Here is a 23,322-nt window from a genome sequence, read left to right as displayed (position 1 = left end):
TTGGACGTCATTATTATAGAGAATATCTGTAAGTACTGTGTGTAAGCTAGTGAGATGGATATAGTCTACCCCTATATAGTATTGCTACTGTTTAATGCATTGTAGTTCAAAGTGTTCATTTGCTTTCAGTAAAAAAAAATCAGTAAACCTGCAATTACTTGTCAGCAATAACATATTGGATGAGTTAGTATTAAAGAAAAACATTTTATTAACATACATTGTCACATGAACATTGGGTAAAGAGTCATGTGGTTATATATCTACATGCTATAAATTGCAATGCTGAAGGAGGACTGGTGTGCTATATACTGTACAATCTGACAACGCTGCTAATACAGAGATAAATGGTCCAATATGTGAATATACAGCTTATCAAGGACTCAGACTCTCTCTCTGTCTCTGTCTCTCTCTCTCTCTGTCTCTCTCTCTCCATCTCTCTCTCTCTCTTACACACACACACACACACACACACACACACTGATGCATCTTGTTTTTGTAACAAAATTAATTTTCTGTTTTATTTAATTTTTCTTCTTCTTGAAATGATTCAATCTGTAGTTACTGGAGGTTGTTTAGCTATCAGATAACCCATCACGCATGAGTGCTTGAAAGAAATCAGCAGCCTTAGGTGAGATTTGGCTGTTCATGATCAGTCATTTCATACAGAGATTCCACTAAACCTCTGTAGTATTTTCTCCAGGAGAGAACAGGTAATTTCACACACTTCATTCTGTGCGACACTCCAAAACAGCCACCAATCAGCCATAGCTGCTGTGCGTCCTGGGAATGAAAGGGTTCCAGTGCTCTATCCCCCTGCAGTGATAGTCTGCTGTTCAGTGCACCCCTGCAATAGGACAAAGACCATTTTCCTTATCATTATAATTTCCAGAGCCCACACTACAGACAAAATACACCCTGTATGCAGCACCTGGGGCAGGTCTTCATTTGTTAAATATGTGGTTCGCCATGCTGGGAGTTGTAGTTCAGCAACAAGTGCGTAATTCTGGAAGCTGGCCATTTTTATTTCGCTATAAGTCACAGTTCCCCAGTGTCGTTAAACTGAGGATTCTCTTCATTCAAATCAGTATTGAATACAGTGTATTAAATAGTTAAATACATGTGCTCAATACAGTCTTCTATCTGAAGATAAAAAGACAATGCAGTATATATATATATATATATATATATATATATATATATACATACATACATACATGCATACACATAAAAATACACACACACAGATGTCTGTTTGTTTGTAGGTATGTATGTTCATGTCATAATCGTTAGTAGGAGAGAATTCCAATTCAGAAACAATTAAACTATAGAAAGTCAGATAGCAGTCCCTTATTATAATTAATTTACTGAAAATAATGGGTACAAATGTGCATAATTAGTAATAAAGATGGAAGTCACTTTTAAGTGTTAGACTATGGGAAAAATATAAATTATACACACACACGTATATATATATATATATATATATATATATATATATATAGTGTTTTTTTTTTCAAGTTGCATATAAAATCTATACATAGAGAGTTTCCTAGTCAACGACTAATCAGACTTCTGTTAGGGGATCATTATTGTGATCTCTGGCAAATACATGTATTACCAGTCCAAAGATCCTTTGCTGTCTTTCTCTCTTATTTTTTGTGTGTTTATTTCCATTCCTTTATTGTTCTGTTTATATTACCCGTTATATTATTTTTGTACTGCAGTGTTGTTATTCTGTGCAGATGCGTTGGGTATTCTCGCACTGGTGTTGGCTTTGCTATAGATGCAGTTGAGTTATTTATCTAGCCCTTATAAAACGTCCGTGCCTTTGCACCTTATTAATGTTGTCTTGCAGGATAGCTGAGTATTCGTACGGACACCAAAAGAAATCCAACAAGAAGAAAAAAATCAGCAAGAACGACATCCGCCTGGTACCCCGTGATGTGGAGGAGACGGATAAAATGAACGTGGTTAGCTGCTCCTCCCTTACTTCATCATTAAACTACTTTGACTACCACCAGCAGACCCTTCCGCTTGGGTGTAGGCGGACAGACAGCACCTTCCTAAATGTGGAGAACCAGAATACAAGAAACACAGGGTCCAACCATGTCTACCATCACACCTTCACCAATCAGAGTCCACCACAGCCTGACCTCATCATCAACGGGATGCCTCTACCGGAAGTGAGTACCAAGAACCATCTCCTTTTATTGTACCAGTCACATGGTGTCCATAGCATTATTAACACAACAGGTGAAATGCGTTGTGGGACGAGCATGGCCTTTAAAAGCTGAAAGTTGACCCCCGAACATTTAATTCTGGCATATCTGTCTACATCCTTTGTATTACCATCACCTTAGCTTAATAACTTGTGTGTTTGAGGTCAGACTCTAAAGTTGGCCTTTGTTGATGTGGCACGATAATTATTTTTGTCTACAACCCAATAAGGGAAGCCCATCCACATTGTTCTTTGGGTAAACCATTGCTGTGGCTCATATCACGTTTTCTTGCCAATCAGTGTTATCATTATTGCCATTGACTAATTAAAATGAAAGAGTATAGTATGTTTCTAGCTACTTGACGGAGGTCTGAGCCCCTCCCCCATTATGTTGGACAAGTTGATACATTTTTAGGAATGTTGAAGCATAATTGCTACATGTGGTTTCTTTTCTAAGTTGAAATTATTGTGTTTTTCACAATATGAACACAGAAAATATTATCACATCATTATTTGGGGATATGTATTAAAAAAGATAATTATAAGTTTTTTTTATTAAAATGTTATCAACATGAAAATAAGGTTTGTTCTAAGTGAATTTGAAATCATGTTCCTGCCTGACACACAAGGCCAAGAATGGCATATTTTATTATTTATATATGTTTATATTGTTACGTTGGGTAGGTTGAGTGTCATTATTGGGTGTCATTTAGACTCGTACCAAATATATGTTTATTTGACCAAATTCCATACACTTTCTGAATCCAAAGTAATATTTGACATAAGCCAACATTTTGATCACCTATTGGGCTTGTATGAATGTAGAGGACACTGTTGCATTGAAAATGTTTCTCCGAAAATACACTGTGGTAGTTTGGTTGGAGGGTTAATTTGCACTCATAGGAAGAAATACAGCTGGGCATAGCTATAATGGGTATAATGTTCTTGTTCCATGGCTGGTGCGGTTACAGATTAAAGATCACACTTTCAAAGCATGTCCCAATTACTTCCAGAAGCCAGGTAGCGCGTATGATGTGTGACTTTATCTCTTATCGCCATCGAGATCTCTTTCACACACATAAAGTAATATCACTAAAGAGTTTTCTTGTACAAAGAAAGATGACAGCAGCTTAGAGATTGCATTTCTTACCACCCAACAAACGTGCTGCGATTTACCTGCCTGGCGCAGGAACGCAGCAGTTAAACAGGCAAATATTATCTATTGTTCCTCTGATGTATGTCTCCTGTGTCAACCTGGAAAAAAGAGGATTGAGTGTAAGCCTGAGGCCAAGTGAAAGAGCTTATACAGCTCAATCAGCAGCTTAATAGGCATTGGTGTGATAGAGACACACTAGATGGGACCGTGGGTTGTGTTTTGTATATGTGGAATAATGAAATTCTATAACAGGTAGCAATTTAGCTTTAGATATTAGGAAAAGAGGCGTGGCATCATACCATTGTGGGCGTGGCCCAATCATGATGGGGTATAACAATACAGGTATGCCTGTGGAGCGCAGGCCCACCCTTTATCCAATGTCCTGGATGAAAGATGTTGACGAAAGATATTGACCACAGACGAAAGATCTAACTACAGTTTCTAGGCCCTTTTTTGAAAGATATCCAAATTGAGCTGCATGCACAGTTGACAAACAACCTTGATAAACAACTGGCGGGTATACGCATCATCATTGGTCGTTCGTCGCAAACGCACTGAAAGATATTTTAGCCAATTTCATTCAGGATGGCCGAATTTAACGAAAATGGTCAAAAAAGTTGGTCAAAAAAAATGTACAGTGTGTATGCACCTTTAGAATTATCAGAGACCGATTTTTTTTCCCCTAACCAATCAATTCATTAGGAACGATTGACTGTCCTTATCCCCCCCTGGATCCGCCAAAGTAGTGATGTCACTTAAGCTTGATAGACTTTTGATAGAAATGTATGAAACCTACTAAAAGGGACTGGTGGAGATGTGGCCCATGTCAAACAATCAGCTAGCAATTATATGAAGCAGTCTATAAAATGTTAGCTATGATCTGATTGGTTGCTGGGCTCATGATTCACATGAATAGGCTCTATTAATAATTTACCTGATCCCCATCTAGTTAGCCAGGAGTCTGTAGCCAGCCGAGCTGTCTGTGGCAGTTGGTCATTCCGGAGAGACGGACAGAAATATTCTCTCGACAATATCAAATTTTTATCTGGTGCCTTAAAAAGCAAAAAAAAAAGAAAACATTTTTCTTCCTTTACTAAAACACCGGAAAAAATGCTGAAAATTAAGATTTTCATTTAAATTTGGACATTTCTTTAAGTTATATCACATATGAGATATTATGCTTGTGTATTACAGGATAATGTTACTTATATTTTGCGTTGCTTTTGATATACTGTACTAACCAATAAATGCCGAAGTGCGGTACTCCTGGTGCAACACAATGCTCTATAAAAGGAGTTTTTGGGTGCTAGAGAAATAGGCCGGTCATTGGTACTAAAGGTGACTTTATTAATGCTTATAGAAATGAAAAGGGGTGTAATGTTGCCCATAGCAACCAAACAGATACTGTCTATCATTTTCCAGGATGCATTAGAGACATGAAAGACAGAATCTGATTGGCTACTGTGAACAACATCACCTCTTTTCATTATGATAGGAACAAAGATGCAAAAGGCCTTGTAAATATGTATTACCCGTGGGTTGGTCTGGGAACAGTGGTGCTAACTTCCTTCCAGGATCTCTGTGTTGGGGATCATGCAGTAGAATGTTTTTGCAGTGCCCAATAGCAAAAGTCATGAAGATATACTACATTATTCAGTATATATAGCTAAGCAGGTCAATGTTCTCATTGGAACTGATAGTGAAGTAGAGGCTGAGATTGAGTCACTCTGACATCCCAGGCCCCGCCCCTATGTATTGCTCAGCCAATCAGCGCTATGCATTGTCTCTAAAGCAAGTTTGCAAAACTGCCAGTCACTCTTTGTCTGCTCTGTGAGAGAAGCGACTTAATCCTAACATAGGAACCTGCTACAGAGGGGTAAATGAAACCATGCTGGTCCCATTAAGGGGGATATCTTTTTCCCCCATGTCAAACAGTCAAACATGGCTTTATTTGCTCTTCGAAGATTTACCAGTGCAAGGATACGTTCATATTTAAGCCCGATACGTTATGTAACCTATTTGAATATTGATACACAAGTATTTCAGACAGATTTGTTCCTATTAGGCCAATGCATTTGCTAAATATAGTTCATTTAATTGTTGAAATTGGTCACATAGGGACTTATTTTGAAGTTTAAATCTCATTATTGGCTTGTTACTGAATTAGAAGAACAGCCGAATAGGCAGAAGAGACGGGATAATCTGATGTGTACAAATAATTATCTCTGGGCTTAACATTTCAATCAAAGATATTAGACAGAAACGTGAAGTTTTTCTTTGAGAGACAAATTGTTTTAAATGACACAAATACACTGCAGAAAATATATTTCATTCAGTGGGAATTTTAATATGAGTATAATCTACGTGTTCAGGGAGGCGTGTCTTCCCAGCGCATAAAGGTATCAGCCAATCAGAGAGCCTAGTTTGTACTAATATGATTATAGCTGATATCTGATTGGATGATTGAATGATTGAGTGGATGAGTGGTTGTTTGGTTGGTTTGTCTTAGTTTAGGATTTATACATCAAGGACTAAATTTACTTAGTCAGGAGTTCTACTGAAGTTAGGATGTAGCCCATCGCAACCAACCAGATTCTCTCTATTATCTTCTAGAAGGTGCTAAATAAATAAGTAGTAGAATCTAATTGGTTGCTATGGGCAACACTCCGTCGTCAAAAGAACTCCCCTCTAAGTAAATTTACCCCCAAATATCTATTAAACCAATTCTCAGTTTTAACAACATGTCGGAAATCCTCGATTCGCAGATGAAGATCCAAAAATGATTACAATTGGGAGTTTTTACCATGTTGAATTTTGCAGATTATCTAACAATCAGAGATCAGGAATCAGCTAATCGATGGGATGGTGAATTAGGAGATCCGGTCAATTAATGCATTGGCCCCCATTAGATTTCAGACTCAATAGCCAATGGCAGAGATTTAGTTTTTGCACCACCTTCCTGAACTTGGACGTCTGGCAATGTATAGAACTTTATTGTGTGAATTTTCTCTTGGAATCTGCTGACATGTTACAGGCTGTGTTTGAAAAATGACAGTTAAGGTGCATACACTCTGTATTATATGTAGTTATCGATATGCCCATTAAAGATATAATTAACAATATATCATACCTATTATCTAGTGTGTACACACTGTACCATCACCAATGCTTGCTCCCACAGTGCTCCCGCAGTTTATTAATGATGTCCTCCGCCTTATGACTATATGACTTCATGTTCCACGGGGACCGAGTGGCGTCACGGAACGATATCGTTCACGATATCGTCCAGTGGATATGCATATAATCATTCATCCAGGAGTTTAAGGGAAATCATTCGTACAATGGCAGAACTTGTGTTTGGTGAGCAAAAATATAATTTGGGCTCCACTCCTCCCCAAGCCAAGTTCACAATATGCAACAAGGCAGTGGGTGACAGGGAGAAGCAGAGGGTGACAGTGAGAGGCAGGGGGAGGTAGATGGTGACAGGGAGAGGCAGACTGTGACAGGGAAAAAGAGTGGGTGACAGGGAGAGGCAGGGAAAGGCAGTGGGTGACAGGGAGAGGCAGAGGATGACAGTGAAAGGCAGGGGGAGGTAGAGGGTGACAGGGAAAACCGTGGGTGAAAGGGAGAGGCAGTGGGATGTAGTGGGTGACAGGGAGAGGCAGAGGGTGACGGTGAGAGGCAGTGGGAGGCAGAGTGTAACAGGGAAAACATTGGGTGTCAGGAAGAGGCAGGGAAAGGCAGTGGGTGACAGGGAGAGGCAGAGGATGACAGTGAAAGGCATGGGGAGGTAGAGTGTGACAGGGAAAAATAGTGGGTCACAGTGAGAGACAGGGGAAGGCAGAGGGTGACAGGGAGAGGCAGGGAGAAGCAGGGTGTGACAGGGAAAAACAGTGGGTGACAGGGGCCCTGGTGCACTCCACCAGCTGCATCTATAGTAGTTCTGCCTCTGGTTCGTAGACGATATTGTACAGTGTGTACTTAGGTTTAGGAGCTACTTGGCTGGTGCTTTATCTCTCTCCATTTTATCACTTTTCAAGGCTCAGTACATCTGACCTAACTGCATCATTTTCTTCCTTATTTTCCCTTCTGATGCCCATGCAATAGTCAGCTTCTTCCAGCTTTAATGCCTCATTCTGTTTATTGCTAAGGACGGGACCGGTAAACACAACTGCAAATGAATTGCAGGAGCGTATAAGCCAGTGCGAGCGCTTCAGATAGATTTTCCCCCGTAATGCAGTTTCTGGACTCATTATTTTTAGTTACAGGAGAAATCAGAGCAGCCTGTACATTATGTAATCGCATATGCTTATCGCAGGAGTGCGCTGAGTCTGTTTTCAAGTATAATGCTGTAAGGGAACTCTCTAAAATGACCACCTGTCTATCAAGGAGCGCCAGGCTTGTTTTGATATGTAGCTGGTCTTTAATGAGAGAAGCTTTTAGTTTAACAGTTGTGAATCTTGAAAAATTGCTCCCCGGGGAGAGACGTTCTCCTGAAGAGATGAGCTGCAGGAGACTGGGCTTCTCTTCTACCTCTCTCTCTTTTTACCTCTCTTATTTACAAAGCGGATTTTTTTTACTAAAGGAAGAGTGACAGATAGCGAAAGAATCCGGGATAAAGGAATGTTTTTCACTCTAAAGTGCTATAGTAAACAGACATTAATATTTGATGTGTTCCTAAAACATTTAATTGCCTATAGGGCAACAAAAAAAAGACATTTTTCTTCAAATGCGGCGGTTTTAAATTGGGATATGTATCAATAAATGTCTAGATGAGGAAAGAAAGAGAATTTTTTTTTATTAAAAATACATTTTTAAAATAGAAATGGTGCACAGCAAGTCAGTGGTTCAGGATTGCTTTACTGAGAATCCCGTTGTTAGAGGCCAATGAAATGCATTGGGTGAGTGTTGGGCCCTAAGGCCGACTAGGGGCCCCTTAGGGACTAAAGTCCCATCAACTTTGTTTGCTGAAGCACCGTAACCTGCTGTTGGCATAAAATACACAACATGCCCTGGTCGAGTAATTATTAGATCAATGATCAATATATTATATTGTGCTACACTATGGGATGGCCATCAACCCAACAACTGTTGATGGTTTACCACCAGTGGTCGATGGTTTTGCCATTGATGCTGGAGATCCAGTGGTTCTTCACCATCAATGGCAGATAAGCAGGAGTGATTTTTTTTTTTGTTCCTTCTATGCACGGAAAAGGAGAAAAGCTCCACCCAGGCATACCACTAAACCACTCCCCCGTCACTGATTGGCACATCGTCTCCCATTACTTTCTACAGGAATGTCCATTGATAGAAGCACACCAATGATGGTTCCTCGTTATCAATTTCATGCGATCAATGTTAACCAGGGATAACATTAGAGATTGTTGCACCATTGATTGTTGCCAGCATCATCGATGGTAAATACTGATGATTAGCACACAATGAATAACCCTATTAAACATTGTAATGCACCCACATTGAGGATCCATAGATTATACTATGGACCCTTGTATAATTATGGACTCTATAATGTATAATTCAGTGATCGTCCTGAAATAGCGACACCAGAACAACCGGAACAAAAACACAGATGTGTCCTCAGGTATAGCACATACAGCAAATTAATTCATAGTAGAATGAAAGTAATGAAATGAAGTTACAGATAAGTTGCATAACTCTGAGACATTGGAGGCAATGGCCACCGGGCTCAGAGAGGCCTGCTGACCTAGAACAGATCTCTCTCCAATTTCACAGAGATTTGCTACAGTCACTGCTGACTCACAAACCCCCTTTGCAGTCCCCTTCAGCTGAAGAGTTTAATAACAATAATTAGTCTATAATAAAGTGTTAATTGTAGTGAGCTGCAGATTTGCTGTTGTGTCTTAAAGAACGGAGAGCAGAAGTTGTTTTAAAGAAATGCACTAATTATTATAATGACATTTGATTTGTTGGGGGGTTATCAAAGCTTGGAGAGAGATACAATTGTGAGATGTAATGTACCAACCAATCCACTCCTGCATGTACACAACCTGTACAATAGAAGCTGATTGGATGGAAGTTTATCTCTCATAATTGTATCTCTCTCCAAGCCTTTAGGGCTCTTTTTGTTATCATTTGCACCTAGAGCCTGAAAATCAACATTCCTTATCATGACACTTAGATGCAATAAGGAATCTTGATTCTCCCAGCTGTGCCATTGGTGACTTCTTGGGGTATCAGCACCAGGGCTAGATGGGTGCTAAAAAGTATATTTCTATCTCCGATGAGTGTTGCTTCCATCTAAAAAAAAATATTTCGGCATGTTTGCTCTAATTTAATTTCGCTTAAAATCTGCTCCAAGGGAGGGAACTTCCTGCTGTAAGATATCTTTGTCTTTCCCTCCTCTTCCCCCCCATGTGACGCGTGTTTAGAATCTCGTACTGAGCGCACAAGGGGAACGTGCAAGAGAAACTGGCTGTTGACATCACAGGGCACCGCAATCCTTTACACAAACCTTATTGCTTGAAATTGATTTTGTCTTCCGGGGCTGTGTGATTTACTTACACTAGATAATGCTACAGAGAAATCCGCATTTAGATGCATCCTATTTCCAATGTTTATTTATCTCCCCCCTAACATCTGGCTGCTTATCCTACCCACGTTCTCCTTTAGATTGAGGAAGATCTGAGAAAAAACAAAAGCCAGTGAGAATCTGTTAAGGATTTTTTTTTTTTTAACATGCTCGAAGTATTTTCACTTACTGTGTGAAGTCTTCATATTTCATCAGTGGAAAGTCATTATACGAGAATGTTGCTGAGCAACGCTGTAGAATTACTATTTCTAGGAGATAAATAGCACATTTTAAATGCTTCTGGTTTCAATTTTAATTTAACAGAACGTGCACCTATTTATATTGCACAGTTTCATTTTTATGCACAAGAAGAGTCATTCAAGGGTTGGACTGTATCCCCTTTAAATGGTGTAACTCCACGACAAAACAATTTATGCAGCAGCGTGACGAGAGTGAGAGAGAGAGGTCAGTGGTGAAAGATTGTCTATCGCCACTTGTTTTAGTGGTAGACCATCAGTTTGGTGAGACCATCCACATATTGTTAAGAAAACAGCTGGCAGATGAGGGATATTCAGCGTTCTAGTAGCAGAGGCGTCACTAGGGGGCTCAGAGGGTGTATAACACATCCAGGTGTCACCCTTCCAAAATGCAGTTTCCTTTTAAGTGACAGGGAACTGTACTGTGACATTATAGTGCATCAGGGGTAGCACAGAATCTCCAGGAATGCTGAGCACATTCGCCAGATTGATGCGATTGGGGGCTACCAGAATGGCATACTCCCTTCTCATGAGACCACGCCCCCTTTTCAGGTGAACTCTCCTATCACCCGAGTACAGGGGTTACTGTACGCAATTGGTATCAACAACTGTGGTGGCGGCACTGACAAGAGGTACTGGCTGCTAGAGTAAAGGTTGAGGCCTATACGCACTACGCGATGCTGGCAGTGGCCGATATAGTTAATATCGGCCGAGGGTCGCCGATATTGAGTGTTCGCGTTGAACGATATCAGTAAATTTGTGACTTCAGTGGGACCCGCTAAACATACAGGTCGTTGGCTATATAAATTGACCAGCATGTTCAGCAGACGGGAGGGGTCCTTAAGGACGCGTGGGATAACACATCGTTAATAATATTGAGTGCGCATACACTAGACGATACTGTGACATATATCGCTGAGAAGGCCTTTTCTGAACGATATATTTCACGATATACTCCAGTGCGTATGAGGCTTTAAACTTTGTCAATTTGAATGCGCATCTGCGTACTTGAACCGGCTTCGCGCATTGGAACTTTTGTTATTAAAAAGTTAAGAAATGTTTTTGTTTAGAATTAGAAAAAAATGTGTCTTTAGTTTATTCATTGGTTTTTTAAATGCTGTGTTTAAATGATGAAAGCATTTCCGATGGTCCGACCATGCTGTCACTATAGTAGGATTGCGGCAGTATACGTATAGCTGGAAATGCTTTTTAGGGGTTCCTTGTCAAGGGGATTCGGAAAAACGCAGTAAATAGGTTATGTTTGTGGGGGGTCACCGCCATCGAGTATCAACAGAAAAGCCTTTACTTGATAATGAGATGTATCAAACACATGTTTGAGTCAGAAAGGGGCTTATCCGCGGTATATAAATAAGCCCCTTAAGCTGCTATTGCGCACAGTACGGAATGAACATGATTTGCAGTCTCCGGCCCAATAAAGAGCTCCTGTAACTACTACATATTTCAGCCAATGTAATCAGAATCTGCAGTGGGGCGCTTGGTGCCTCATGCCTCCTACAGATAGGGTAGCAGTAGCTCTAAGTATTATCTCTAGGGGCTTGTAGATCATCCCTCACTGTTGCACTAGCAGCATATGCATTGTGTTGTTTACAAGTCAAATCCGGCCTCATGAAAAGTACAGGTTACCCGCTTGGCTCTGCGTTATGGCCGATTTGCATGTGTGATCACATAGACAATCCCAGCCGGTAATCCCGGCCTCAGCCACACCAGGAGTACGGTGATCTTTCCATACTCGGAGGACTCTTTGCATAGACGCTAGACATGCAGCTGCCAAGTTATTGTCTGCATTTTAGCCAAATAAAAAAATTAAATTATATAAACGATCAATCCAAGCTCATGGCATTAACCGGGTGTGTGGTATATTAGGTTGACATGTCAGTCAATCAGCCCCCAACTGTCAGTTTTCAAACACAGCTGATTGTCTGGTGTGTTATCGCCTTCCACTTTATCACCACTTTATCACTTTACAAGGTGTAATACATCTACCCCACTGTGTCCTTTTTATAAACAGTCTAATGTCCCCATACACTGGGCTGATATGTCCTAAGGACGAGTCGGACCAGATTGCCTTTAAGAGCCCCCCGGCAGATCCCCGGGAGGCTCACTTACAATTTGGCACTTGATGTGCCATTTTTGCATGCAATAAATCACATGCAATTTATTGCTTGTAAAAAACTCCCGGGAGTCGCAGCGTTGCCCGGGAGCGGGCAGCGTGTTCGGAGCGGCAGCGGCTGGTAGCTTGTAGCGGCATTTGGCAGGCAGTGGGGCAGGAAGCGGCTACTGAATTTAAAAAAATATTTTGAAAAGACTGGCCGACCGGTTATTGGCTGAGAGAATTCTCTCAGCCAATCAGCAGCCGTCCAGTCTTTTCAAAATATTTTTTTTTAAAATTCACCAGCCGCTTCCCGCCCCACCGGCCGGCAAATGTCGCTACCAGCTCCCTGCCGCCTCTCTGACTCTGCTGCCTGGACCTCACTGCTGCACATAGGTGTGTGCCAGCGGTGCTTCACCACTGGCACAAATCTACGGATCGGATTTGACACATCGCAGGTGCTAAAAAGAACCCGCGATGTGCCACCGATGGGTCTGAATTCAAGACATCTAATGTCCCACCGGTGCGACCACAGGGTCTGGGTCTGATGTGCATGAAACCACAGGTCGGACCCGACGGCATGTCACATACAGCCGATTTGGCCCAATTTCACGTCCGATCCATCGGAATCGACTGAAATCAGACAAAATCGGCCCAGTGTATGGGCAACTATAGACGTTAAAGAAAAGTTACTATACAGTATACAAATGGTGATGGTAGTATGGTGTCGTAATTGCCTGATATACTCCTCATACTCTATACGCCATAAGGTGCGAGATGCCCACCATATACCATCTAGCGTACCGTCTTCTTCCTTAAAGTGTAGAAAATACAGATGTGATGAAACACCGCTCACAGCGCACCAGAGACGCTGGGCTGCAACTTTAACTGCGCAGGAATTAGTTTTATATATATATATATATATATATATATATATATATATATATATGTACGACATTTCAGATTGAGCACCTCATAAATCAATGTGAGTGTAAGACGCAGTCACTTCATTGTAGCGCTGAATATACAGATCCAGAATCATTTGCGCATAATGCACGCCGCATTATCAGTGGCATCTAGTAATGTAGTTTTGTCACTTGCAGTTGACCGATTTCTGTGAATGAGGCGCTAAGTGTGGCCGAATCACCCAGGACCTGGAGCACTGAGAGAGACTGAAGCCGCAATGTATGACGACACATGTGAATAAGTAACTTAGTATACATTTGTGTGGGAACGTAGTTACGAGAAACCGCCGCCAATGATTAAACAAAATGTGGCAAAGTCTGTCCTGTTGTTGCGTTTGTGGTATAAATTCACAAGCTGAAAACATAGACCATGTGTATCAGCTGCAGAGAAGCAGGTCAACCGTTGGTTGGTCCCCAGCTGTTGTAGAACTTCAATGACTTGCCAACCACAAATTGTGCAAAGCATGCTGGGAGCAGACGTGCCGCTTTCACCGTAGTGCTGCCTGATACATAATCGGATCTAAAATATCGTATTCATACTTTATTATTATGTATTTACAACAAACACAGCTGACAGATAAATACCCTCTAGATTTAGAACCTAGATCTTACTGACTGGACAGTTTTTGAAAAACATGGAGTCAACATATAAAGTTGAAGCTTAGAACTCAGGCCATTGAGAACTGCACCTGCCCGGGCAACAATTAGGGTGAGAATGGCCCATCGTGCAGCTATTGTAGGGCACGTGGATTCAGCTGAGTACATAATCCGGGCCGCAATTCAAAGGGCCATTGACATGGAAATTGAAAAGCATTAGAAGTCGTCACTTGTTCATTTTATCACCAGTTAGCGGCCACCTTGCCGGATTCCAGCCACCAAGCAGCAGAGACAATGGCGAGGATGCTAACGTCCTATGGAACCATCCCGTTGCTAATAATGGGGCTCCGCTGTTTAAACACAGGAAGAAAGATATTACTTTTAGGTAGGAAAGGGAATCTGGTTGGCTGGAGGCCTTTGGCAGGACGAGTTCCCATCAGTCTCCCATCTGCGGGTTCTAGCATGTTAATAGTCTTTCAATAATGGGCAAAGCCCCAACCAACTTCTCCTGCACAAACTTGTACGACTATGGAGTACATTTACTGAGGCTTCTAAAAATAAAGGGAGTTGATGTTGCCCTTAGAAACCAATCAATCAGATGCTGTCTATCATTTCTCTATTGCAACCTAGAAAATGATACACAGTATCCGACTGGTTGCTATGGGCAACATCACCATTTTGGTTGCTAGGGGCAAATTTACACCTAAGACTATTGATTACTAAAATAGTTATATTTATTGAAATCCAATAGATTATGCAGTAAAGGATCACACTGGATTAGGGCACTTTTTGCAAACATTTGTGATTTTCATTTGATTTAATTTTTTGTGTTGTTTTTTTGACCAGTTATTTTTGAAATTTACTGTAGTTTTTATGGTTTGTTTTGTGAAATAACTTCATGCTGGATTGGGCATTTTGCTGGAAATATATAACTATATACAGTATGCGTACGACATCCGATCCAATCCGATGCGTGGTCACGTGCGAATCGGAGCCGAGTCGGAGGTTGGATGGTCAAGTGGTACGTGCAGCCATCAGAGGCACCCGATACTAGGTCCGCTGGCACACATCTATCTACACAGTGGGGAATCGCCTCCCCGCTCTGCATCCCCGGTGGGTTGCTGGCAGCAGAATCTCAGCCAATCAGCGGCCGCGCATTCTTTTAAATGCTTATTTATTTTTTCATTCTCCTGCCCCCCTGGGAATACATACAGATAAATCACATGCAATTTATCGCATGTAAAAATGACAAGTGCCAAATCGGAAATGAGCCCTCCCGGGGAGCTCAAGAGGAATTGGGTACGACTCGTCCTTAGGACAAGTTGGACTAATGTATGGGGCCTTTAGTCTGCTTCTCAGTTGCAATAAATATTTTGCATACAAATGTATTTGCTCCTTTTAAGTGCTTTTTTTGTTGTAAAACAATTAAACATATGAAACGCTTGAACTTCACAGAGTCGTGTTCTTTTATAAAATCTTTTTTGCTGTTCTCTGATTTGATTACTGAATCCCCCCCCCCCCCCCATCCTCTTTGCTTTCTCAGTTGTGACAGAATAAATTAATGATCCATTGAATTGAGTCCATCTCTCGCTGTTCCCTGTTTGTGAGCACTGTACACTGCTCGGTGATTCATGGTCTCATTTGTTTTGCTGAGAAAGCCTTTGATGAATTGATTAGTCTTCCAAATGGACAGTTTGATAATGTGTTATATCAGTACTTATTAAATAGCGTTTTAACACACTGAATCCCTAATGAACATATTCTAAAAATGACTTCACTACATCAAGATTCATCATGTGACCTTTTGATATGTTTAAGGCCAGCATTATGATAATAAGTAGTCTTCGAGAATAGTTATTCTATTTGAAGGTCAACATATTGTAATTATCAAGCTTTCCGATGTGATTGCTCCGAGCATTGTGCTTAAAACTGTACATGTTCCTCTGGTTTGATAAGAGACGTTTACGTTGCTTCCTACCAAATATAAACTCAATATCTCAAGATATCTTCTGGTATCCCCAGAACATTGGACGGAACCAACTCAGATGTCCTGTGACTTACTGACTAGCACACAAATGCCTCCTATAGGATAATATTTTAGAAACGTTCCAAAATATGTTAGAAATGCAGTTTTAATGCAGCTGAGTCCTCCGCTATAGGAGAGGGTGCAAATGTCTCACTCATGCGAATGCTAATTATCAAATTGTGCTAGTCACAGTCATTACCAGTCCCTCAGCCTTGAAAGCAGTGTACTGTTGTGTATTCGCAGTCCTTCCTGATTTTGGGGGCATTAAATTGTATCATAGTCCTTTTTAATTTGAAAAGTCATGAATCTGCGCCTCAACATAGGGACGGCCCATGACCATCGATGATTCAAAATCTTCACTAGCCTATGACCAATGTTGCATACTTTGTTCCAGCGATGGGGAGAACCAGGTTTCTCACAATTGATGATACATTAGTAACAATTATTTTTTATTCCCAAAAGGTGCCGGGAAACTGGGCTTAGCTCCACCCGTGATTCTCACATGAAGCTCCGCCTGCATGGTCTCATTGGCCCATAGCCTAATGCATTGTAAAGCAGGGGTGTCTATTGGTGGGTGAAACCATCAACGGTTTCCATGTGGGTGGATTCACACCATCAAAGATGCCTGTCAATAGTATCATCGATGGTATTCCCTACGACCATGATGGATCCCAAAACCAGAAACTTGGAGCAAAAACAAGGGCTGGAGCAATTGTAAGAGAGACTCCCCTCCCTCTGAGGATAGTTGAGATAGACTGTAGCCCCCCCCCTTGAACAAAACCAATAGCAGTTGCCAAGCAGAGCAACCAACAGTTATGACCCAACAACCCTCGTACAGCTCCACTGTCTTGGCATTGGTCGCTATAATGGAGTATGCAGTTCAGCAGGCAAGTAGCGTCCCATTCTCCAAGGCATATAAGGCCTAGACGGGACACCATAGCCAGAACCCAATGAAAGGGTTTATTTATTACTTTTCAAGGGGGTAGCAAAATATTACTGTCCTCCATTTACAAAATAGCATCCATCTATTTAGATAACTACTGTATGTGTGTGTATTTGAGCACTAGGTTGTGGCACACTCATACACGCGTACAACTCAATTGCAGCAGCAGAAATTACCCCGCATCGGGACTAATGGCAGTTATAAGGCAGTCTGGTATAATGGCTTGATGGGGTAATCATTGTCACCCTTGCAGTCACCTACCTAGAAACAACCGAGTTTTATGTTTGTGCAACTCATGAATGACATCGCTGTTTCCTCAAAGGCTGAATAATGACTTTTACTACCGTACTATAACTGTGCAGCGGTGGCTGGGGAGGAGAACCTATCGGGTCTGCTAACTTGTAACCTCCAGCAGATTCTATCGATTGATAAACCTGGTAACGCGTTCATGTGCCAGATATTTGTGTTTTGTTTTGTTACCGGGAGGCCGTAATAAATAAGCCCTCTGGGGCGGATATATATCGGAGATCTGTACAAGCTGCTGAATGGAGATATTTGGTGATAATAATAATATTAAGAAGAAGAAGAAGAAGAAGAAGAAGAAGAAGAAGAAGAAGAAGAAGAAGAAGAAGAAGAAGAAGAAGAAGAAGAAAAATCTTTATTTTTTTCTAAAAAGAAGAAAAAAAAGTCAGAATATTTCTCTCTTAAACTGGATACACACTATAAGATTATCTTTCCAATCTGGCTGGTTGGATTGAAAATCTGGTTAATATCTGGGAACAAATTATAATCTCCCAAAAACTGAACAATGAACATACACATTCATTTGCATAAATTGGTTGAATCAAAAAGGTTTTAACTAATTTTTCTGAATGATAATTTTTGTCTGTTTTCCATGTTTGGGAACAAACAATTAATTGTCATTTGCTCCCAGAAATGTCCAGATTTTCAGAGTGAGGTTATTACGGAGAGGGGCGGTGACAGGTCGGCAGGGTCCCAGTGAAATGGAGGGGGTGTGGCCACTGGGTGGTGGCGGGGGCCTCCAGGAGTAGGGATTGGCCCAAGGCACTGAGCAGCTGTGCTGCGACAGCCAGTCATCTCTCTCCCCACTGCCCGGCACCCTGCAACGGGGGAGGGAGGAGCTGGACGCATCAACTGGCAGCATCCTTACAGTCGGGAAATTGTATGTATCCCACAGAAGCCATCAAAGTATACAGAATATTAGCTTAGTGTTTGAAAAATGACAGTTGCTGATTGGTCCACACTTTATCTCTCTCTCCACTCTTTCCAAGCTTTGATACATCTCCCCCTGTGAGTTTTTGGCACTCTTATTGCAGTCATTGTGGGTTACTGTCTGGTTACTTTTCGCGCTTTCCATTTCCACATCTACAGCGATGTCTGAGAGTCTCGAAGCAATGCACAGATTTGAATCTATTGAAATATCTAAGTCAACAAACATCCGCCGTACCGTCTGCGGTGTTGATGACATCACAGACTGACAATATACTTTAAATATAGTCAAATAATAATTTACTTCCTTTTTGACTATGATGCAAATCAGAGAGAGAGAGAATCACTGCCAGGGAAGAAATCCTAGTCATGCACACAAGTATATTACAGTGTATATGTCTCAGTAAATATTAGATGTATACAGTATGTACTCAAGTATATACAGGGCCGGACTGGGACCAGAAATCAGCCCTGGCATTTTGAGCCCACAGGCTCACCTGTAGTAGGCGGGACCCTTGCACGGCGAAGCCGGATGCTGAAAAGGGGGTGTGGCCTCATGGAAAGGAGGCATTACACATTATGGAACACACCGCAATGCCCATTACAAATTATGCCACATAACATAATGCCTATTACACATTATACTACACAGGCATATATACTGTGTATATTATATATATATATATATATAGAGAGAGAGAGAGAGAGAGAGAGAGAGAGAGAGAGAGAGATCTATATATATATATTCTTTTCATTATTATTACTATGTAGTACCTGGCCTTCTGGCTGCCGAAGGGCGCTCCGCTAAACTTCTTCTCCGCCATACCTGTCCTGTGCCAGCCGGGACACCATATCAGCGGAGACGCCTGCTCCCCCCCTCCCACCACTTCCGCGTCATGCGGTGTGCTGGCCGGCCAATCAGACGGACCATGGGTGGCGTGATGAGAGTTTGACTTGCGCCTGCTTCTCGTCTCCCACAAATATATTCACCATCCGCAGTGACGTGGCTCAGGCTGTCAGCTCAGCACAGGGACGCCACCGGAGGCGGTGCTGAGTTGATAGACAACCGGCTCACCTGGCCATCGGCCCTTCTGGCATTCGCCAGAAGTGCCAGATGGCCATTCCGGCCCTGAGTATATATATTGTTATTTACACTTAGTAAATGTTATTGCTGCCACAAACTGGCGAAGCGACTACGGTTTGAGCCCAGTTTGATGGTAATACAGTGCGTCTGCCACCTCAGTATAATCTCTAGATAAGACAGCTCCTAGAGATTCACTGATAAATATTAGCAGGTGATACAGTCACAACAAACCATTTCAATTTTCTAAACAGCTTGTGACACGTCTAATGCTTCATGGATAGTTAGAAGTCAGTGTGGGGAACTTTGGTCTTTTCACAGAAATCAGATGTTGTTACATTCTACACATTGTACTTTCTGCGCTGGATCTATGTACCTTAAAATTGTCATTTTGGTTCTGTGGCAGTGACAGGTAGATGGTGCAAACTGTCCACATGATGCCACTGTAGTTTGAATTGTATTTACTGCAACCAAAAAATAGCTATTTGACATTTAATAAATATTTTTTATTTATTATTATAAAAATTGAATAATTTGAAGAATTTGCTTCAAGGAGACTTACTAATATATATAAGTAATTTTCAAAAACCTGTGAGTGCTGGTCCGTTCCTTTCCTTCTAGGAGGCAGGGTAAGTGCTGTTATTTACTACCTATGGATCTTGCACCACTTCAAATGTTTGTACCTAACACAGAGTGCCGTCTTATATACATCCATTATATATATATATATATATATATATATATATATATATATATATAGTCCAAAGAGCAATCGCACAACGCTGACAAGATTAAATTGAACCGTGCCAGGTTAAATTAGTATAGGGGTATGTTCCTGACTGTGATCCACATGGGCATGCCCTGATGACGAAAAATTTAAGGTTTTCGGAATGTTGGCTAATATTACTGCCTGAAGTTTCTTTATTTCGATTTGAGGCCACCGCATGGAGGAACGCGGCGCTCAGCCATGTACCCATGTGAAGCAGGGCTGGGTCATATATATATAGTAAGGTAGTCATGAGCGGCACTCCAAGGTAGCATAGATTCGAGAATACACCAAAGAAGTGCTGAATTCTACGTTTCAGTTTATTCCAACCGTCATCAGGAATTCCTGATGACGGTTGGAATAAACCGAAACGTAGAATTTTTCATATTAGCATATATTTGAATCATATTTGCATTTTATTTGCAAATATATCACATGTTAATCATGCATGTTGTGTCTCCTACTTGATAATATATATATATATATATATATATATATATATATATATATATATATATGTGTATATATATATATATATATATATATATATATGATATGGCACTACATATGTGCAAGAAAATGATTGCTTGCCATTTATATTCAGTACCTGAGATAGTACACAAACTTTGTTTCATGTTTTGAAACCTTGTTTTATGCACAAATAAAATATATATGTGTGTATTTCATGTGTTTGCACAACATAAATGCAAGATACCTCAAGATACATCATTGAAATATAAAAATATTCTGAAATATGGAATAATCCGTTATGCAAAATGATTCTGGTCCCCCCGAGCATTTTGGATAAGGGATACTCAGCCTATATAAAGGGAACATTGATTTCATGTGCATTGAACAGCACATTTCCTCCCTGCTTCTGCAGATTCAATACTGAGTCCTTAAAAAAACCTTTTGCAGCAGATTGAGCCTGCCGGATTATACCATCTTTTGTAGCGGCAGGTGTATGCCGGAGGGCAGGTTTAGAAACCCTAGTGTAATAGGATTGCATTAACCCAGCCCTAAATCAGGTATGTACAATGCTATTAAGTTTTAGCCCTCTGGCGTTTCCTCTGCACCCTCACTGTCCCGTGTATTGGTGACATCTGCAGGCTGAGCGGATGCACTCACTGTCCCGTGCGTCGGCGACATGAAGATTTAGAAAAAGAAAACAAAAACAATAACAACATTCATGTATTTGGGATTCGGTTACATTTGCTGGTGACCTATGGTGTAACGCGGCGCGTAACGGCCTCAGAAATGGTTTCACAGATTAAACTGGGTCAAACAAGAATGATTAAAATAAAAAAGGATCATTCAAAGGAGAGAATTCATTTCCCATTCGGCTTGGCTATATTTAACGCAGCGCACAATGGGTGTCTTGTTCGCTGGAATTTATTCCAGTTGGAAATGTTGGTAGTTACATTGCTGATTACGTTACATAGAAACCTAGAATGTGACGGCGGATAAGAACCGCTTGGTCTATCTAGTATGCCCCTGTTTTTTTTATCCCTTAACCCTATTTGACCCTCAACCCTGATTGTAAAGCTTGATACACACCTAAAAATGTATCTGCCCAATCTATCTGGAGGGAACAAAAATCTGGTAATGTATAGGAGCAAATGAGAATTGAACATTTGCTCCCAAATACTGGAAAACAGACAATGGTCATTTATGCAAATTGGTTCAAGCCGTTTGATGTAACAATTTTATCTGAACAATATTTTTGGTCCATTTTCCAGCGTTTCAGATCGAATGGTTTATTGTCATATGCTCACACACATTACCAGATTTTTGTTCTCACCAGACAGATTGGACAGACAAATCTGTAGGTGTGTATCCAGCTTTGCAGTGAGGCAGGATTTGTTCCTAATGATTTCCGAGTTAAGGTGTGTACACACGCATCAATTTACAATCGATCCGATTTGCTTTCGATTTGGCCTTTTTTTCCTTTCGATTTCACATTCGATCTGCAAATTTGCCATTCGATATAGATTTCGATGTGCATTCAAGGCACGGTGCATGCATTCGATTTACTGGATTGAATTCGATATTTCCTTGCCTGCACTGTCTATTATTCTTTTCGATATAGAGAAAAACAGGAGCGCACATCGAATGAATGTGGATCGAAAGCGTCTTAAAAACTGTTCGATTTCGAATTGAAAACCTGTCAAAATCGAGGCGTGTGTGCACTCCTTTACATTTTCGATTGTACCTGCGTCAATCACGCTGTGTGGACCACCGTTTTTTTGCCGGACCAAGATTTATAAGGACGCAACAATTTAGCATAGATTTGACTAAACACATTCAATGGTCATCCTACTTCAATTTCTTCTGAAGTGGGTGGAGCCTTGATACATTCTATGTGAATTGTTTCATCATGGCCAAACCCCCTGCTGCAAGATATGCTAATTGTGTGTAGTAGAAGTGGCAACTATTCCAGTGCTAAAAACGTCATCATACAGGGTTCTCTTTCTGCTTTAGATCGGAACAGCTTGGGTAATAATGAAGTCACCTGTTCTCCAGTATGCTATCCTTAAACCCAAGATTTTTAGGGATAAATTTACTAAAAATGAGTTATTGTTGCCTATCAGATTCTGTCTATCTTTTTCTAGGAATCCATAGAGAAAGGGAAGACAGAATGTGATTGGTTGCTATGGGCAACATGATTTATTTTCATTTTTTAGAAGCTTTAGTAAATTTTGACCGCCGGGTGCCTTGAGGACCGAGGTTGGGAAACGTTGCTGAATGTTCTACTAGTTCATTCTGATAACAAAAATAACCTTTCAATGCTAGAAAGTGTTGCCCCTTACCCACATTCCCTTAGACCATGCGACTTCCCTTAGTCCCTAACAGCAGGTGACACTTCTTTACGGCCCCTCGTCTGCTGATCAGGACTTGCCAGATTGATGATGTCATCACCTCCACAATGGCTTTATATCCAAGATGAAACAAGCCAGGAATTCCAAGTTCTCTGGAATGTTCCATCCTGTGCTATCATGGCAGGCCCCTGCGCCCTCACATGGTACACCTGCTACCCAGACACTGACTTATCCGTTAAGTGTTTCTGCTAAATATTTTCAGATGTCTGCAAATTATATATACAAGATGTCCACATGGACGTTACTTAGCGGGAGATGGGTACAGACGGAGAACACATTTCCCTTTAAACCTCTGCACACCAGGACATTTTATTTTAAGTCTTCTGAAGACCCCAGCAGGTGGTCAGGCAACGCCGATAGCTGTAATAGTACAAAGGATATTTCCATGCAGTTACCTAACAGCAATACGTGCAATCTGACATAATTTAAACCTTCATGACAAGAACTTTTTTAGAGGTAGATAAGTCAAAAGTCGGGATTTCTAAACTCTTAAAACATTATACAGAGCTGGAAGATGTGGTCTGTTCTGCTGGTTGGAATATAA

General features: G+C 41.0%; 1 protein-coding gene and 1 long non-coding RNA gene across 3 annotated transcripts in view; one reads left to right on the top strand and one right to left on the bottom strand.

Moving 5' to 3' along the window:
• Nucleotides 1-23,322, top strand: part of PCDH19 (protocadherin 19) — a 138,037-nt gene that overhangs the window by 3,417 nt on the left and 111,298 nt on the right. For both annotated transcript variants that reach the window (XM_083160328.1, XM_083160327.1), the window contains exon 2: nt 1,823-2,183. In XM_083160328.1, coding sequence (XP_083016454.1) covers nt 1,823-2,183 — 361 coding nt within the window. The remainder of the gene's footprint in view (nt 1-1,822; nt 2,184-23,322) is intronic.
• On the bottom strand, nt 444-4,433 carry LOC146036367 (uncharacterized). The gene is made up of 3 exons (XR_014460811.1): nt 4,309-4,433; nt 3,395-3,472; nt 444-844 (listed from the first exon to the last, which is right to left on the bottom strand). It is a non-coding gene; the product is annotated as an uncharacterized LOC146036367 (long non-coding RNA).

Source organism: Crinia signifera, chromosome 9, assembly GCF_055691185.1.
Source record: "Crinia signifera chromosome 9, ASM5569118v1, whole genome shotgun sequence".
Classification (NCBI taxonomy): domain Eukaryota; kingdom Metazoa; phylum Chordata; class Amphibia; order Anura; family Myobatrachidae; genus Crinia; species Crinia signifera.
Note: the sequence above shows the minus strand (reverse complement) of the source record. Positions and strands in the feature narration are given on the sequence as shown.